The sequence below is a fragment of the Canis lupus genome, chromosome 33 (assembly GCF_003254725.2).
Source record: "Canis lupus dingo isolate Sandy chromosome 33, ASM325472v2, whole genome shotgun sequence".
Lineage (NCBI taxonomy): Eukaryota > Metazoa > Chordata > Mammalia > Carnivora > Canidae > Canis > Canis lupus.
The window spans coordinates 5,074,855-5,095,286 of record NC_064275.1 but is presented as its reverse complement, the minus strand read 5'-3'; the positions used below and the strand labels follow the sequence as shown (position 1 = coordinate 5,095,286).

The 20,432-nt window shown below is 37.5% G+C and overlaps 1 protein-coding gene across 2 annotated transcripts in view; it reads right to left on the bottom strand.

Annotated features, from left to right (window-relative positions):
* CRYBG3 (crystallin beta-gamma domain containing 3) overlaps positions 1-20,432 on the bottom strand; it is a 102,009-nt gene that overhangs the window by 11,892 nt on the left and 69,685 nt on the right. For both annotated transcript variants that reach the window (XM_025417277.3, XM_049105407.1), the window contains exons 15-17: positions 20,278-20,310; positions 14,491-14,600; positions 10,406-10,532 (exon numbers count right to left, since the gene is read on the bottom strand). In XM_025417277.3, coding sequence (XP_025273062.3) covers positions 10,406-10,532; positions 14,491-14,600; positions 20,278-20,310 — 270 coding nt within the window. The remainder of the gene's footprint in view (positions 1-10,405; positions 10,533-14,490; positions 14,601-20,277; positions 20,311-20,432) is intronic.

Sequence of the window (20,432 nt, the reverse complement as noted above, 5' to 3'; positions counted from 1 at the left end):
AGAGAAGGAGGGTAATGGGCTAGCGGCCCGTGACAAAGTTCGCAGGCACGGTGGAAGGGGACAGTGGGGTGGGATAGAAGGAAGCTGACCCTGGCTGCAGGACGAGAGGAATGGCTCTAGGGATGAGGTGAGCAGTCCAACCCACTGTTTCCCAACAGGTTAGAACCTCTGACTGCAATCGGTCCACGAGGGAAAAGATCACTTCGAAAGGATGAAACACAAGGAAAGACAGACAAGGAACGCCAAAGAAATTTCCATCTCTGTACCCTTCTGCATGGTAGCTACCAGCCACGAGACCACTGATCATTTCAAACGTGGCTTGTGTGACAAAGGGACTGAATTTGTTTAAGTATTAACTATAGTATAAAATTAAATAACCACATGTGGCTCGTGCTATGGTAATGGCTGATACAGATTCAGGGATCCGAAGACACTCGAAAAGACTAACAAGCACTGTGTGCAGTGAGACCATAAGGTAAAGCATAAATGGGCTGCCCTGGAGCACTGATTTTCCTTCAGTAAATACCATAAACTGGGTCAGGAACAGAAATTCATCTCTAGACACCGAGTGACCACAGGCAAGAGGCGGCACCTCTTCTGTTATCTGCAAAATAAAAATTGGAAGCGTCCCAAGGAATGATGGAGGAAATGTCCTTATAGGAGAAGAGCAGAACCACAGGTCAGAGATGTAGCCAACGGCAGACTCTAAATTACCACCAGTGACTCAAGGCAGACCATCAAAATTCACAGATAAGCCCCTGACTTTATTGTTGGACTTTCTCCAACATCTTCACCCTTAAGCTTTAGATTAAGTTTCAGCTCACCGCTTTACACATCTTCTGGCTGAGTTACTAATTAATAAAGACGGGCAGACAGGCAAGAAGGCCACACAGGGCTCACAATCAGCACGAGCCACGTTCTCTCCAGGAAAGAGTTTGCTGCGCTTAAGACTCACATGATGTAATTGTTTTAAACTCGAGAGGGAAAAAATTAAAAGCGTACTATGAGAATATAATTTGAATGCTAAACAATTATTCTGAGAAAAACAGAGCCTGTGTACATTTTTCTTCCTCCTCTTGTAACATGTCCACAAAGACATTGTTTTAAGATTGCTATTATCACTCAAACTGCATAAAATTCACTCCAGAATTTATTTTTTATTTTTAAAAAATATTTATTTATTAACAAGAGACACAGAGAGAGGGAGGCAGAGACATAGAGGGAGAAGCTGGATCAGTGCAGGAGGTATAACGTGGGACTCGATCCTGAGACTCCAGGATCACGCCCTGAGCCAAAGGCAGATGCTCAACCACTGAGCCACCCAGGCATCCCTCACTCCAGAATTTAAAGACAATCTAGCAATTCTGTATCTAGAAATCTTTAGGAAACAATGTAAAATTTGATGCCCAAGATCGCAGAAGACAGGTTTTAAAATGGTGAGGCAAGGAGACGGAGAATAAAATTACAGAAAATGACTGAGACAGCATTCTTTTATGAGTTTATATAAATCAGTCAAAATACCCCAGTGCTTCATTAACAACAGGATATCATCATGTGGTCCAATCTATCAGACTTTTCATCTGAGAACATCTATTACTTCCAAGCTTAAAGTCATCTACCCTCTAGAAGTTTGATATATGTATTTACTGGATCTTTCTCTACTTAAACTGTTTAAATTTAAATGGTTTTAATTTATAAACTTAAATGTATAAATGCACTTGATTTATAAATGTACTTAAAGATTAGGAAGGTCAACATAAGTGCTAACGTGGACAGGATGGTGCAGGGTGGTGGACAGGTAATCAGTCAGAAAGAAAGAACACTGAAAAATTATTTTAAAATTATTTTTTTCTGATATATTCTGCAGGCATGAAAGTAGGAATATAAACTATTAATAGTCTTCAAAACTGCACACAATAGAATAAGCTGAACTTTGCAAAGACAACAGAAAACACAAGAATTTAACTACAATTTGAACTCTACAAATGTCTTGGTCTCAGTCCATGTTAACTTAGGAGATGGCCAACCATGTGGGGCCAAAGGCTCTTCTTAGGTGTCAGCAGTAACAGGACATTCCTGCTGGTCAAGTCTAAGCCAGGCAAAGATGAGACAGTTTCTAAAAGGAAGACATAGTTAAGAAAGAAAAGGAAAGCTTGAACAAATTGTATTAAAAGAACTTTTGATAAGAATAAAAACCCTCTGTCATTCCTCTTAATCTCATCAGCTAAAATACATTTTATTTATTCATTTTAAACAGTATTTTTAAAAATTTTTATTTATTTATTCATGAGAGACACAAAGAGAGAAAGAGAGGCACAGAGACACAGGCAGAGGGAGAAGCAGGCTCCATGCAGGGAGCGGAGCCTGACAACATTTTAAATGACAATATTAGTAATAGCTAAGATGTATAGCACCTTCTTATGTGTCAGGCATTATAGATACATATATCCACCTACAACCCACTATCCATAGTTCTGAAATCCCAAAAGCTCTAAAACCCCCTTTCCCCCTAATTCAATTGGCAACAGAACCTGATCTAAGTGGAAGGTTACCTATATTTCTCCAATATGTGTAGATATAGATTTTGTACAGTAACGGGAATGTGTTTAACTATGAAGGTGCTACCTAGAAGCCTTTGGGAGTGTTTCCTTAAAGGCTATATGTAAAGCATACCACTGTTTAAAAGGGGAAAAACCCCAAATTCCAAGATACATTCAGATCAGGGGATTGTGAATTTATTCATTATTTAATCCATACAACTTCCCATTGAGGTGGGTGCTATTTTTATCTTCACTTTACAGATGAAGAATCAAGGCACAGGGGACAGTAAGTGGAAGAGCAGGCATTTGAATCGAGACCGTATGACCTCGGAGGCTGTATTCTTAACCCCTACACTGTGGCACTAACATATTCTAAAAAAACCAGTAATTTTAATGTAGAATATTTCTAATTGGCATATGTGATGCTGTCTGGAGCACTTGACTCCAACTTGCTCAACTGAGGAATATATATATGACCCTTATTACCTCCCCTTTTGGCTTAAACAGTGTGTCCGCCATCTGAGTTTAAAGTTCCGAGATCCTGGTGCGAGTACTCTGCTAGAAGGACCACATTTATGTCACCATCTTTTTAATATAATTGGATGATTTTTTAAATGTCACTGATTTTTTACTTAAAAAAAAAAAAAACAAAAAAACTGTAGGGCAGCACTGGTGGCGCAGCAGTGTGGTGCAGCGGTTTAGCGCTGCCTGCAGCCCAGGGCGTGATCCTGGAGACCCAGGATCGAGTCCTACATCAGGCTCCCTGCATGGAGCCTGCTTCTCCCTCTGCCTGTGTCTCTGCCTCTCTCTCTCTCTCTCTGTCTCTATAAATAAAAAATAAATAAAATAAAATAAAAAATAATAAAATAAAATGAAATAAAAATTAAAAAATTAAAAAAAAACTGTAGACCTTTATTTTGGCAACTGTATAGTCCTTTGAGTTTCAAATCATCGTTTAAATGGGAAAGGTGTTGATAGTACCTCAGGATTACATTAATTGGCTAGATTCTAAATATAACATACACCTTTCAAAATATTCAGCAATCAGCCACTGAAAACAGCCATATCTGTACGGCCTGACAAGCACGCTTCATCTCAATCTTTGCTGAATGAACCGTGGCTAAAACACTAAGTACAACGGAAACAGATTTAAAAAAAAAAAAAACCATAATGCATACCTCTAATTCCACTGCAGAGCATTACCAAACGATGTGCTGGCAAAAAAGTTATGTGAAATGAAACAAATTTAACAGAAGGCTCATTAACTTCTCATTAGACTCTAACCTAGAATCTTTTAAGTTCAACCTATTAAAAACAGAAACATAAAAATTCCTTCACCCTATCAGGTTCACAGGAGCCTTGATCTTGCAATAACAAGTACTATTGTCTGTAAGCTGCTCAATTACTCAGTGCTTATCATCAGCTCATGGCTACACATGTATTGGCATGCTTAAACCTCACATTTTATTAGATGAGAAAGTTGAGGCTCCAGGTAATCAGAAATCAGAAAACCAGGGCCACTCAGCTAGTAAGTAAGGGTCTGTCAGGCTCCTGGACCAAATTCCTCACCAGTGAATTATAATTCTCCTCAGAGAACGGCTTTCATTTGGCTTAGAAAATCAGTTTCATTATAGATCCACCTTTATAATTCTTTTTCTCTTTAAAAAAATTTATGACATATTTTAGAAAGAATAATGTATAGATAACTATGTACCCAATACCCAAATGTAATATATTTTATTATATTTGCATTAAATTTATAAGTCCATAAAAGGTAACAGGTACAGCTGAATCTGAACCTCTCCTTCTCCATAAAGGTCACCACTGTGAAGATGTAAAATATGAAACTATGAACTGGAAGGCTTCACTAATGGTTATGCATCCTTTGTTTTTATTTTATTTTTTAAAGGTTTTATTTATTTGACATTGAGAGAGCACAAGCAGGAAGAGCAACAGGCAGAGGAGAGGGAGATGCAGACTCCCCACTGAGCAGAGAGCCCCATGCAGGGCTGGATCCCAGGACCCTGGAATCATGACCTGAGCCAAAGGCAGACGCTTAACTGACTGAGCCACCCAGATGCCCCGCTCCCCAACCTTTGTTTTTAAATATCATTGAAATGTATCTTGCAGTAACATCCTTTAGCAATACATGGATCTCCCTTTTTCATCCATCAATGCTGCAACGAACACTCTGACTCTACTACCCTGCCCCATGTAACTGACATTCCTTCCAAAAGCTGTGTAGGAATAATCCCATTTCTTTGCCACCCAATCAAACCTTAGTGATGTCAGACATTCAAATGTTTGTATCTAAAGTAAGGTATTGTTACCTAATTGTTGTTTTATTGTGCATTTACTTGATCACTAGTGAGGTTTAACACTTTTTGCGTATCCTTAGCCATTTTTCTCTCTTCTGTGAATTGCCTATTTGTGTCCTCTTGCTAAGTTCTGAAATAGGTTGTTCTCTTTTCTCAATTGATTTGAAAGAATTATTTTTTTGATTCTGTACACTAAATCTTCACAGGTTGTATAAGGGCTGCAAGATAATTAATATTCCCCAACCTCTATACCCGATTCCCCAAACATTCACATCCTAACCCCTGGAACCTGTAAACAAATTACCTGATGTGGTAAAAGGGACTTTGCAGATGTGATAAAGAATTAAGAATCTTGAGGTGGGGATATTAGGCTTGATTATCCAACGAGGTTTAATATAATCACAGGGGTCCTTATAAGTGGGAGGCAGGAGGGTCTGAGATAGAGGAGAGAACTGGGGGTGATACTCTTTGAGGACAGACAGTGGCCATGAGCCAAGGAATGCTGAAGCCCCTGGAGAAGCCGGAAAACGTAAGGAAACAGATTCTCCCCTTAGCACTTTCCAAAAGGGATGCAGCCCTGCCAGCCTCTTAATTTCACCACACTGAGAGCACGCAGACCTGACCTCTAGAAATGTAAGCCAGTTTGTTGTTTTAAGCCTCAAAGTTTGTGGTCATTTGTTAACAACAGCAACAGGAAATGAACGTCCTTGCCTTTTACGTTTCTCTTGCTGATGTGCACATCTGGTTTTAAATCCATCCTACTCCAGTATCATTAGGTGAGTTTCCATATTTTCTTCCGAGTTTGCTTTTCCCATTTAGGTCACCATGGTCCACCTGGGACTTATTTTTGTGTTTGGAGTAAAGCAAGATTCTAACTCTTGTCTTTTTCCACGTAAAGAGCCAACTGTCCCGACTAGTTCATAATTACAAGCTCATAATTATCCCAACTATCATGCTACTTAGGTCACCTTCCAATTCCATTCATTATTCACATACGTTAGTCTCCATACAATCCAGTTCCCCTGTTCCGTTGTCTCTCCTTGCACCAATACTCACAATCTTAATTATTTTTGCTGTCTAGTGCAATATCTACTTGGTAGGACAAGTGATCCTGCCTGTTGTTCTTAAAAATTATCTTGGCTAACTTTCGATCCCTGTCTTTTCCAAATCTAGAATACGCTTGTCATGTTTTACCATCCCACCCTAAAAAGACACTCTCCTAGAAAGACAAAAGATTCCATGAGCATTTTGCCTGAAATTGTATCAATTTGGAGAGCACCACAGCTTCACAATATTGAGTTCTCAACATATGAAAGGTTATTATATCTCTTCATCTTTTATGCCCTTCAAAAAAGTTTTTAAAATAATTTCCCCCATAAGGACTTACTTGCATTGTGTTAGATTCTTAAGTACCCTGCAGTTTAACTGGTATTTACCTTATATCCAGAAACTTTTTAAAACTTCGTATTAACTCTAACAATTTTCTGTACATACTTTGACAATTTTGTTCTTCCTTTACACATTATTTTTTTCCCCTTTGGTTTTAATCTTATTCAAGTGGCTAGGACTCCAGAATAATACTGAATAGAAATGGTGATAGTAGAGATCTTTGTCTTCTGCCTGAAGGGAAATGCTTCAAAGGTCTCACTAGGAAGTGTGTGATGTTTACTCTGCAGGGCTTTGCTGGCCTTTATTCTTAAAATTTACACAAGTGTTAATACTATTAACTAAATACAGATTCAGCTGGAAAGTTTAATAGTAACCAAACTCTTCTACACTTTATGAATTCATTACTTCCTTTCATTCTGCGGCTGGATTTACAGTCTTCTACTATTTATAGCTGTGTCCCTTATTCAGCACCCTTGCGCTGCCCTGCCAATTCTTACCCTACCTCGTCATATCATTTATGTCATCAAGGTTATAATTTCATTTGAAACTTTTCCTGCAGCCTCTTGTTACAATGTTTCTTTTGCTTTGCCTGCTGATAGCTGCCAGGATTGGATTATTACTTCAAAGGAGGCGAACTTCCATGCCAGGCCACCATGGAGACACTAAAGAAGCAAGGAGCAGAATGCTGCTCCCATGGAAACACAATAAAAGCAGGTTACCCCACACACTACTGGGCCAATGCTTGCAGCATTTACGTGGGCTCCCCACTCACCTCCAGCTCCTAACCAACGCTTCTGGGGACTGGATAGACTTCCTGAGAGCTAATGTACTATGTTATTCCCTCAGATCATATGAGTCCTAATACTAGATATCCTGTTTTTCAGGTCCAATTAGAAATAGACCCAGGATGTTTATTTGTAACAGAACTAAAGGCTGTCAAAGATTTGAAAATACCTGTTCTAACAGTTTCTTTACAGATGAGTTAACTGAGGTACAAATAAATTAAGTGGTTTACCCAATGTCACATTAGTGGGAAGTAGATCTATAAACTATGCTCCCGAGGTCCTTGCGCTGCAATATGACTGCAATTATCCATGGACCTCTAGAATGTAACGTATGTCTAGACAAATAGAAATCAGCCTGAAGCAAGCTGTCATTTGCAAAACCTACTGATTTTGTATGAAAATGAAGTCTTTAAGACTCCTCAATATTATACCATTAAGACTAACAGTAAGTCACAGTATGTCTGGAAATGCCAACTACAGGCAACACCTTTAGAATTCTTCAGTTGTCACTAATTAAAGCAAAATCAAGGGGTTAGCTCCTATACATATGTAAAGTCAACCTGACAGAAACATTTCCCAGAACTAATCCAGAATCCCAATGGACCATGGCTTACACAGTAGTATTAACAAATCCAGAGAAAAAAGCCAGGGGAAAGGCGATTGAATCAGAGAAGCAGAATAGGTGGAGTGTGTCAAACATTTTCCAGGGAAAGATGACACAGAATTTGGAGAATGCGAGCAACTGTGACCCTCACAAGTCTCTTTTGTGGGGAATGTTAGCTGAGTAAAGTAATTTCAAGATACCTAACTTTATTTTACCTAAAGCTTACTTATGCTCAACAAATAACCTTCTGAAGACTAATTCAGTTTCCCCTGTTCTTCTAGAGAGAGGGAGAGAGGGAGAGAGAGAGAAATGCTCAGGACAGAATTCTCAAGCATTCCAGCCATGAGAATCCACCTGTTACAGATTATTGTATTGACCTAGTTCACATATCTATCTCCTAGGTCTGATCAACTCACCAAGAAAATGCTACCTGTTAAGGCCTCTTCATGGTCAATCTGGGTATCTCTGCTGGGATGCCCACCCTCACCACACATTTCCTCCATTTCAAACCCAAACCTACTGCCTAAATGTATCTTTGACAAAGGCTTTTCAAAGATTTAAAACACACCATGTGAAGGTATTATGAAGACAAATGTATGCCGTTAAGAAACAATATATTCTTTAATCAGTTCTTGGAGTGAAAAGGAGATTAATCTAATCTAATCTAATCTTATCTATCTATCATCTGGGGACTGGTCCTTCCCAAGAGACATCTTCACTTACTACTGCCCTGGTTCCACAGGACCAAAATAGTGACCAGCGACTGCACAGTAAAACATAAAAACATTTTTTCTATTTCCATTCTTAACTATTGACTTTTTTCGTGAATGTATAAATTTAATTCTTCAAAGAAAAAAATAGTAATACTCTATTAATTCTAACTGTTTCTAAAACACCCTCCCTAGAAATTTAGTTGGTTTAGCTTTTTAAATTAGATAGAAGTCCTGCAAAATCTTTTCAAGATGGTACTTTCATATTTAGAACTATGTATTTTGCTTTCAGTTAACACCAAATCAGTATCTGTCTGCTGGTCTGACCTCGAAAATTGCTAAGAAAATCCCTTTCCTAGGAAATGTGGACTGCTTCAGTCAATACTTGGTAGAGACTGGACCACAGTCTTTTTTTTTTTTTTTCCCTCCACTGGTTTTTGTCCAAGAGACAGGAAGTATCAGTAGTCACTTAGTCTTTCCCAGTTGGTGTCTAAAGGGCCACTGTGAGAGACCACAGACTGTTTCTATTCTCGTTCCTCACCCAAGACTCTATTCTTAGCTTGACACCAAGAATACTCTATCCAGGAATGTCTTGTGAAATAAGACTACATTGCTTAGGTTGGGATCAAAGTTTCTGAGTTGATCATCATCTTTGGGGTGTGCCCTGGTTGAAAAGGTCTTACTCGTACCATTATGCAGAGCTTCAAATCATCTCTGTGTAAACCTCTGCTTTGACCAAATGCTCCAAGGGAATGATCATAATTAGATATTTTGAAAATATCCCAGATCCTCATTGCTTCCTCTGCATCTTATAAACATGGAGCACTGATGCTGTAAAATACTGATCCTGTTTTGCTCCAATTTAAAATCCTGAGTAAATATGGCAGAAAGGAGAAACTACTTACTCTATAAATGTGGGTCTCTAAGGTGACCCAGGTAACTCTGCACACACCAGGCAGGAAATCCCTAGTTCCCCCAAACAAAGGTTTGAAATCAGTACCAGTGGCCATATCAAGACGCATACCATAAAGTTAACACTGTACACCTGAGTAGCAAATTGTCATGTGATTTATTTTGTAGAATAGTAAGATGATCAGGTTATTATTTTTATCAAGCAGCTGCAACAATTATAGCCAACATTTTAAGCTAATTAACTGCTAACATGCTCATTATGTGCTGGGCATTTTATAACCATTATCTCATTCGATATTTCAGTGGCCTTACAAAGTAGTATTATTTTTCATAGATGAGGAAACTGAGTAACTTTACTAATGTCTCCAAAATGGTTAAAGTACCAACCTGGTATTTAAAGCCAGGTAGGTCTATATGTATTCTAGCTCCTGCGTTCAGAATTCTTGCTTAAAAAAAAAAAAAACAAAACAAAACACTGGACGCCTGGGTGGCTCAGTGGTTTAGTGCCTGCCTTCAGCCCAGGGCATAATCCTGGAGTTCTGGGATCAAGTCCCATATCGGGCTCCCTGCATGGAGCCTGCTTTTCCTTCTGCCTGTGTCTCTGCCTCTCTCTCTGTGGGTCTCTCATGAATAAATAAAAATAAAATCTTTGGGATCCCTGGGTGGCGCAGCGGTTTAGCGCCGGCCTTTGGCCCAGGGTGCGATCCTGGAGACCCGGGATCGAATCCCACATCGGGCTCCCGGTGCATGGAGCCTGCTTCTCCCTCTGCCTATGTCTCTGCCTCTCTCTCTCTCTCTGTGACTATCATAAAAAATAAAAATAAAAATAAAAATAAAAATAAAAATAAAATAAAATAAAATAAAATAAAATAAAATAAAATAAAATAAAATAAAATAAAATAAAATAAAATAAAATAAATAAAATAAAATATAAAATAAAATAAAATAAAATAAAATAAAATCTTTAAAAAAAAAAAAAACCCTACATTTTTGGTTCAATTTCATGGTGAATCCCAATTTTACAGTATGTGAATAAATGATTCATATTTTTATATTTACCCAGTATCACTTCTTACAACATCACACCTTTCATGGTAATTAAACTAGATAAGAAAAAGTCTTGTAATTATGCATTCAAAGTACTTACATAGTCAATGGGCTTGAGAGATTTAACTCTAGATGTTGGGCAGCCACAGGAAGTAAGATCAGCATAGAGGCCTTCTTCTAACACACACTGATTACAAGAATTGTCCTCTTGGTAGTACAGGATCCAGCTTAAAAACAAGCAGTGAGACATTAGTCAGATTGCATTGGTTGGCAGTGTGGGCTCATCATCATGCTGTGGGAACTGGGGGAAGAGTAGGACATGAAAGTCATGGTTCTGACCGGCAGCAAATTCACAGCATCAGTCTCAAGCCACAGCTACCACTATCATTTACCGACTGCTTACCATGTGCTAGACATAGGTTAGGTACTTTACCTAATGTATCCTTATTTTTACAGGCAACAAAATGAAGGACTAGAAAGGTTAGGTGATTTGCCCAAGGTCTCCTCAACTGTTAAATAAGGGAGCTAAAATCTGAAACAAGATACCTGCTTTAGGCTCAAGACATTTGCTTCATTTCCTGCCTTCAAGTACAAAACCCTGGGATCAGGTTATAATGATTAAGCACTTGAACAGATGAGAAATTCTTTTAGGAAAAAAAAAAAAAACAATCACTTGTATCCTTATTTAATGACGGGCTTGCCATTAGTCTAGGTAGGGGAGGGCAGAAACTAGACTCTTGAAATCACACCACAGTATGTAAAATCTGCCCCCTGTACACCTGCTAATGGAGATTATTTATTTATTTATTTATTTAGATTTTATTTATTTATTCATGAGAGACACACATACAGAGGCAGAGACACAGGCAGAGGGAGAAGCAGGATCCATGCAGGGAGCCTGATGTGGGACTCGATCCCTGGACTCCAGGCCCAGGCCCTGGGCTGAAGGTGGCCCTAAACCACTGAACTACCCAGGCATCAAAGATTTTTTTAAAAAGAAATAAGCCCACTAGAAACTTTGATGGTGATTATCTTAGATATATCACTCATCAAAAGTTTGGTTAGGAAATATGTCCTTTCAGATAGGAGAAGCCCAGGGGAGAAATGAACCAGGTGTTAGGACATCACTTCCAGTCCTTACACTCAAGACCACCAGAACTGTATTCTTGCTCGACCAGGTTTACTCTGGGTAAGCACACCAAGGCTTTGTGACATTATAATTTACTGCCAAATCTTCTATGTAATTAGGCACTTTATCACATATTTTCAGTGTGTCATATGCATCATTTATTTAGTCCTTATTAAAATCCTTTGAGGTAGGTACCATTATTGTCCCTCTTTACAGATGAAAAAACTGATTCTGATAGTAATCCAATTTGTTTAGGGTTATGCATCTATGAAGTGGTGGAACTGGGCTGAAATCCAGGTCTGCCAAGCACTCCAGGTACTTAATCTAGTGCCAGGGTTCCTGTATTCTTTTATTAAACTGCAGTGTAATAAACTACACACACACACACACACACATATACATACATATATATATGTGTGTGTGTGTGTATATGTGTGTATACATATATACACACACATATATATATAATGTATGTTCCCCACATAAAGTGAACATATGACTAATTTGTCCTGGATTAAACTTCAGTATAATAAACTACACACACACACACACACACATATATATACATATACATACATATATATGTGTGTGTGTGTGTATATATATATATATATATATATGATGTATGTTCCCTACATAAAGTGAACATATGACTAATTTGTCCTGGATTTCAGTGTCAAGAAAAAACTTTCCTCCAGAAAACCTTCAATACTTCCCTTTATGAGAAATGAAAATATATTTTACAAAATAATTTCTTTTATTTTAGTGGAGAAGAAAGAGCCAAATACTAGTAACAAAATTATTTCAGGCGCCTGGTATACATTTCTCTCTCACAAAAGGTTTGCAGAAAATTTAACTTATTGGGTCCTATTTTATGTGTTTTAATATTATAAAACCCTTGTATCCTTTTCAAAAGTATAAAAATAATAATATACACAGGTAAGTTCAAACTAGTAAGAGCTATAGAAAATCCAGGAGGGAAAGACTGGTGGAATTGTGGTTAATCAAGAAGGTTGACAGAGGGAAGGGAGATGGACTGGTCCTTAAAGATATACATGGTTTAGTATTAAATGGGGGCTGTGAGCCTACATACCTATAGGAGGCCAGGCAGGTAATATATGTGAGCAGTATACCAGGTTAAAAGAAAAACAAAACAAAACAAAACTGGGAATATATCCGATGGTACACTAGGATCGTATATGCCATTTACTCAACACTAGCTAATTACTGCCAAAGGTGCTTCTCAAAGTTTTCAAATCTTCTGATAATCCTTAAGAGGTGAAAAACACCCTGAATGAAAATATTAATGCATACATTTTTTTTTTAACACAGTGTGTAGGCCTAACAAATAACATCTGCTGGCAAGCTTTACCTGAACCCTAGAGCCTTTCATGTAGAGCAGGGGGTTAGCAAAATACAGCCTGTGAGCCATCTGTCCCACCTCCAGTTTTTATACAGATCACAAGCTGAGACTGCTTTTCACATGCTTAAATGATGTTTAAAAATTAGAAGAAGAGCTTGTGATATGTGAATATGCTATGTGATTCAAATTTCAATGTCCATGAACAGTTTTCACTGAAACACAGTCATGCCCATTGATTTATGGGCGGCTTTTGTGCTCCTAAGGGCTTTTGTGTTGAGTAGTTGGGAATAGAGCCTGTATGGCTCACAAAGCCAAAAATCCTTACTAACTGGCCCTTACAGTCAGGTGTGCTGACTGACCCCTGGTACAGAGGGTGAGGCAGAAAATACTCAGCGGAGTAAAACGTGAGACAGGGAAAGTAGGGAGACAGTGTTAAGGGTGGAATGGGGAATGGGTGGAACAAAGGACACTAGCTGGTGGTAAATCCTGGAAAAAGAGGCATTTAAACTTGATCTGACTGGTACTAGAGGATGACTGTGGAATTCACAGCAGAGTAATATAAATAGTAAACTGGATTTGGGAACAAATAACTGGGCTATGACTGGTTTGTGCTAAATGATGGCAGTAAGATAATACTGGAGTGGAGTGAATACAGAGACTGAAGGTCCTCAAGTGGAGAACAGATTCAAGAGGAAAAGGAGAACTGACAATGCAAGTTATCTTGAAGAATGAACACAGAGGTTCTGGATACTTGAAGCAGACCTACCACTGAACTGCGCACTTTAAAATGGCTAAAATGGTAAACTGTATTTTATGTGTATTTTACCACAATAAAAAAAATTGTGAAAATATGTATTAGCCTTGGGAATCACATACAGTTCATTTACATCTGAAAAAGATTGAGTATATGGCTATAGCTCAAAGAACAAAAGATTTAATTTAAATTTATTAAAATTTGGGGATCCCTGGGTGGCTCAGCGGTTTGGTGCCTGCCTTTGGCCTAGGGCGTGGTCTTGGAGTTCCGGGATCAAGTCCCCCATCAGGCTCCCTGCATGGAGCCTGCTTCTCCTTCTGCCTGTGTCTCTGCCTCTCTCTCTCTCTCCCTCTCTCTCTGTGTCTCTCATGAATAAATATAAAAATAAATAAATAAATAAATAAATAAATAAATAAATAAATAAATCTATTAAAATTAATTTAAAGTTTTAAAAAAATGACTAAAGAAATCCTGGGTCGGACATTTGGTGTGTGATGTTGGGAAACCCTAACTCTGAAATCAGCAGTCTTCATCTATGAAATGAGATTGATACATACTTTAAACAAAATTTTTTAAAAATTAGGAATAATAGGTCTCATCTGGAGAGCAACACTAGTTTTATATAGCATTCTATTATGCTATCCAATAAACATACAATATATGTATTCAAAATATTTAGGAAACAATCTAAGATAACAGTGAGAAAATAAAATGACCACAATGCTCCCAAAGTTAGCCAGTCAGCATTTTTTTTCTCTGTATTACACAATGGCTCATAGTCCAAGTGAGGCAAAATTACTCTAGGCTAATTAGCAGTTGACCAATGACTAAAAGACTTTTTTTAATTCACTGTGAATACAAATAAAAAAAGTTAAATCTCTGCAACTTAAAGGAAATTTAATTATTAAACAACAGAAAACACTCAACAAGCATACTTACCAACCCCGAAGAACTTTAAAAGAACATGGTGTGAATGGAGTCAAATCCGAAGTTTCTTCTGTAAAATCTACACATTCACCTTGGAATCCTGGTTTACTGAATGCTTTGAGCTAGGAAAACAATAACACAATTTAATGGAAGACAATTGACAATGATCACAAAAGCAAATGAAAATCTTTTATTTCCTCCTATATTTGTAAAAAATTCAGCAAAATTGAGGAGCTTGGGAGGCTCAGTCAGTTAAGTGTCCAACTCTTGATTCCAGCCCAGGTCATGACCTCAGGGTCCTGGGATTGAGTGGATATTGGGCTCTGTGCTCAGCGGGGGGTCTGCTTAGGGATTTCTCTCCCCCTCCCTCTGCCCTCCCTACCCTCACACTCTCTAAAATAAAATAAATAAATCTTTAAAAAAATTCAGCAAAATGTTAGTGTTTTTATCTACTACCAATGAATTTTTATTAAGGATGATATTCTCTTTAAACTCCCATTTTTTGTTTTCTTACCCATTTCCAGGAATGTCACTATTTAACTACCATTTTCAACCATCTTTTGCACCAGATTCTGGGCACAGAGGCCCACAAAACAACTCAAAGATTAATCAGGATCCCTTCTCCATTAAAATGTGGTCCCCGCCCACTGTATCAAACAATTATTATCCCCCGTGCTGAGACTACATGTATACGATAAGAAACAATTTAGTGCTAAATATGAAGGCCATTTCAGTTAGTATAAGCCTTTTCTCTTCCCAAGTCTTGCTGATCCAGTTAATAAAAGGTTGAAGAAGAGAGCACGAGTGTATGCCAGTAAGTGGGCCTGAGAGAACACAGGAACAGATGGCAGAGAAGATAATGACGACAAGATTAACAGAAGATTCACGGTGAACAAAGAAAGACATCCACAGCATGTATTTCAGTTAACGGACTCCTGTTCACTATTAAGAACATCTTAAATATAAAGCTTATAGTTATGGACAACCACATTTATACTTTAGTCCTTTTTGTCAAAAAAATCCAAGAAATCTCAAACTGTGATTTGCTTCAGAGCAGAGACACAATAATCTGCAACTCTAGTGGCCTTGGATCTATACAATAGGGAAGAAAAAATTAATGAGCCCTATAAATATTTCAAAATACATTGGAGCCTTGAAATAACACAGCCCACAGGTTCGCCATGCACTGACAGGCCCTCATTGTAACGAATGCATCACACACTGAGCACTGGGCAGCATTGTCCTTTTTCTCGCTCATGCTGTATCAAGAACAAGGCTTCTTTGAGCCACTGATGTTTGCCTCCTTCATCTTCCCGAGAGTCCTCTTAGGGGGTGATAGCCTCTGAGTTCTGAGGAACTGCTTCTTGACTATCTCCTTCTGTTCTGCCATCAAACACCAGCAAAAATCAGGGGAGAAAAAAAAAATCAGGGGAGAACCAACTCCCCTGGACCAACTATGGCTTGTACAGCGTGACTTCCTATTGTGAAACCTGTCTGCATTTGAAGCATTAAAAACACTAAGGGACTCCCTGCCTTAACGAGGTATGACCCAGCAAGTTTCTATCACCATCCTTCTGGTGGATACAGGGGGTAGCAACAAAAAGGAGTCCAAAATGATATGGACTTCTAAAACAATTCCTCACATAAGAACAGCGCTATGTGTCCAGGGAAACTGCCTCTAATTTCCTTGGTAAGAACACACAGTCTGGTTCGTCATTTTTCAGACTAAAAGTCCTAATTTAAACGCTTTTAAAAAGGAGACAGAAGTAAATCACAATTTAACTTCCAAAAATGCAGGGTAATTTCTTTTATGTGCAAATGTTATCTTAATTCACAATTAAGAGCTGGAAAAGCCACATGAGAGCAGAGGTCACAGTTTTCTTGTTTACCCTGCATACACCCAGTTTGTTATACTGTTATGTTGCTGAGCTTGAGATTTATACTTCACTATTTCACCATGAAATCCTGAACAACTGACAATGCAAGCTAAGCACATTTTGGGCAGTATATATAGTAGCCAACTCTGGTGGTTAGTCTGTCTTCATACCGAAGAGTATTAATTAAAATACACACAAATACACACAAACATACACTTGTCATAAAGTACCTTTTGGATTTAATGGGTTGAGGCTTTGTCCAAACTGAAAAACCAGGTTTAATGTTGTTCTGAGCTTTTTAAAATTTTTACTCCCCAAGTAAGATATAAGTACCATATGGTTCACCCCAAGTTTACTCAGAAAAGTAATGCCTCATTTTGATTACCCTATAAATGCTTTAGAATTCTAATAACGTACTGAGAATGGTCCATGCAGAAACCAGTTCTGTGCTCGTTAATTATAATAATTAATAATAACTAAATTGTGATTTCTACTTTTAGTGAAATTAAGTAACAGTGTCATGGTAAATCTCAGCCCTGGAAAAAGCAAGGTGGATAAAATCACTACTCTGGTTTCCTTTCCAGTTTCCACCAACCTCCCAAATGGAATTATATGGATACATACCGCCCCCACACACAGTGTACCACTGTACTGCAGTGTCAACTGCCTTTTCACATTATCTTACTTCTTTGAACTACTGTTTCAGACAGAAACCATCACTACTTTATGATGAACTTTCTGCAGAAATACTATTTATTATGTACTTTTCATTTATGATATACATGAATAAATGCAATAGGTCTCTAATCTGACAATCTGAGAACTCAAAATTTTAATTACTGACCAAAAACACATAAATTGTGTTCAATTTATTTTACAATATAATAATAATTTTTAATGTAATTTTATGTATTCCAATGCTAAAATAATTTCTATGAGAAACTTTCTATCCTACCTAGACAAGACCTTCTGCAGCCCTTTGGGCCTCCCTCACACAAACATGCTTATTGTTAAACAAAGAATAGCCTTGTTTATATCAGCTTCTATTCTCCTATTATATCACAAGTTCTCATAATGTAGTGTTATGTACTCCTCACATCAAATACTACACAATAACTTTACTTCTCTGATTACTCATAGAGCTACTTAGAAAAGTGGCTCCTTCCTATTTCTGGTCTTTAAATTCTATAAAAATGATCTATAAAAATGATTCTATAAAAAAACACCACAAGTGTTTTCCTCAAGTACTCCTGAATCTTATGGATATTTGCCTAAAACCTAAAACTGTCACTTTCTTGTCCCCCCCATGTTAACTGTGAAAGATTCTGTGTCTACTACAAAATTCCATGTGGCCAAATTATCCAATACAAGAAAATATTCACTCTCTTTTCTCAGCTAGGATCATGTATAAAATGAAAGAGATGCTCAATATTCAAAGAAATTAACACTTCTAATAATATTTGCAAATAGACCTGAAAAATATTCTAGGGGAAAAAAAAGGTCCTTAGTTGTATCAAAGGGCATAACTGGTTGGAATTTCTAGAGAAAGGTGCCTGACTACAACCTTCCTGAAAACTAAACTCACTTTTATAAAATGTAAGTGAGATGTCTGATCCACTAAGATAAAGAGATGATGACATTATGAACATAACCAATATTCTGTTTGTTTTTGTTTTCTTTGGGGGGAAAAAAACAAAAACAAAATTAAATGCCAGGTGCTAATATGAAAAACTATACAATGATGCTGTATAATTAGCAATTAGACTTGGTGATTGATCTTCAGCCACAGAAAAAACAATGGTCTTCTTAATTAAAAGTGTTTTGTGTCCAAATAAGACCTATATCATCATAATACGGTGACACATCAGAAATAATGTATTTATTAGAGTAACACTCATGGTATATATTTATCTCTATAGACATATACATTCTGGCTTTTCCCTTCTTAGGTTGCTGGAGGTTCTCTTTAAAATCACCAGCATTAAAAAAAAAAAAATTTTTTTTCCTTTGGCTTGAACTCTGAGATGTCATTTCCTCCTTAGTCCCTCGGGAAGATAATTATCCCATCTGAACACAGCATTTGAATAGTCAATCTATCACAGCTATTTGTGAAGAAAATACTTTCTAGTTACTGAATGGAACCAGAGTGTGAGCCAAGATCTTTTTTCCCTCCTAAGTAAAAACAAAACATTCTGAAAATTTGGTCCAATGGAAATAGTAAGAGCTCTGATTCTGGGTAAACTAAGGAGGCTTTGTCTGCATGTTACTAAATAGCTGGCTATCATGTACCTGTCAGGAACACTTATTTCACAAGGTGATAGCTGAGCCATATCCAGAAATATGAAGTGGGGCTGATTTCACTGGGTGTTTTTTGCTGTTTCCTTTCTCTTCAAGTTGGACTGGAAATACTATAAAGAAAATCCTCCAAGCAATCTGCCCCAAACAAGGAAGTCCATAAAAAAGAACAGGAATGTAGGAGGGAAAAAACAGAACCTAAAAGAATGTGACTTTTATCTGGACTTCAAACTCAGAAAATGTGCAGTTTGGGATTATCCCTGCTTAACTCTTTAATTACTCATGTCATGTTGATTCACATACAAGCGCTATAAAAGTTCATTGCTGGAGTTTTCAACAACTTGAAATAAAGACCTCGCAGGAAGTGTCTCCAAATATAACCACCCAATTAATATTCAAAAAGGAAATGTTCCTAATAGGCCTGAGCTAATTAGAAAATAAGAAAACCTGAAAATACTATGAATAGAAACATGGTACAACTAAGCTGACTGGAGATATAAACACTGACATGAACCTGAAAAATACACACACTCAGGAAAGAAGATTCAGCATTATCTAAAGCCAGCAAATATTTAAAATTAATCACTCAATTGGTTTTTGACAGAAACTTTTCCAAATTTGTTATTTAAAATGAGACAGGGGTAGCAATGTCACTCATCCCCTCCTCCTTCTATGGATGTACTGATTATGTTACGTCTTCTCTGAGGTAAAATCCTGAAAATGGTTTAGTTGAGTGGAGTCAGATATTTAAAAATGCCTATTTTACTACTTCTAGCTCTGTGAAATGACACTTAAATTCTTTTTTTTTTCCCGCAGACACTTAAATTCTAAACCTTTGTTTTCTTATCAATAAATGGGAGTGATTTTGACCTCACAGAGTTTTTTTTTTTTTTTTACCAAAATTTTACTTACTTATTTGAGAGATATGAGAGAGAACGAGAACGAACTGGGAAAGGGAGAAGCAGGCTTCCCACTGACCAGGGAGCCCGACCTAGAGCTTGATCCTGGACCCCAGGATCATGACCTGAGCCAAAGATAGACATATTTGCCCGAGCCACCCAGGTGCCCCTGACCTCACAGAGTTGTTCGAAGCATAAAATAAGCACAATTTGCAGCCCTCAATGAATAATAAATGTCAGGATACCGAATCCTTCAAACCACTAACACATTAGAAATAAACAATTTCTGTAATTTTACAGTGCTTTTAAGAAATACTTGATTTAGGTATTAGAAATACATTTACATAATAAGCATGCCTGTTTCTTCATGTTACATTTGCTCCTTCAAAGACAGCAGGATATACCGGGCTCAACAAGAATGTGACACTGAAGAACAGACAGGCAATGGGAAAGGAGTGATAGAGGTTCAAAATGAACCCCAAGTGGTCAGAGCTAAAGCTCTACGGGGAGGAAACAAAAGGAAATGTGACAAGGGCAGGCCAATAGTACCCATCCTTATGAGTAAGGTACTTACAGGCAGATGAGTGAGTACCTGTAAGTACCGAGCAAAATATAAAGTCCCCTGCTTTGTAGACACAAGAAATTTATCTGAGGGAAAGAGAAAGAATTGAGACAAAGGGCACAAATGCTTTTAGTAAACAGTAAGTTAAGAAAATTTCGAAACATACCAAATGTGGAGGCTCATTTATTCCAAGCGGTTCCTGAAACATATATTAAAACATTTAAAAAATTGTAATCATATAATCTTGTTTTGAAGGTTTTGAAAATATCATTTGAAAAATGAAAAAAAGGTCTAATTTACAAGATTTCTGGAACTGGTTAT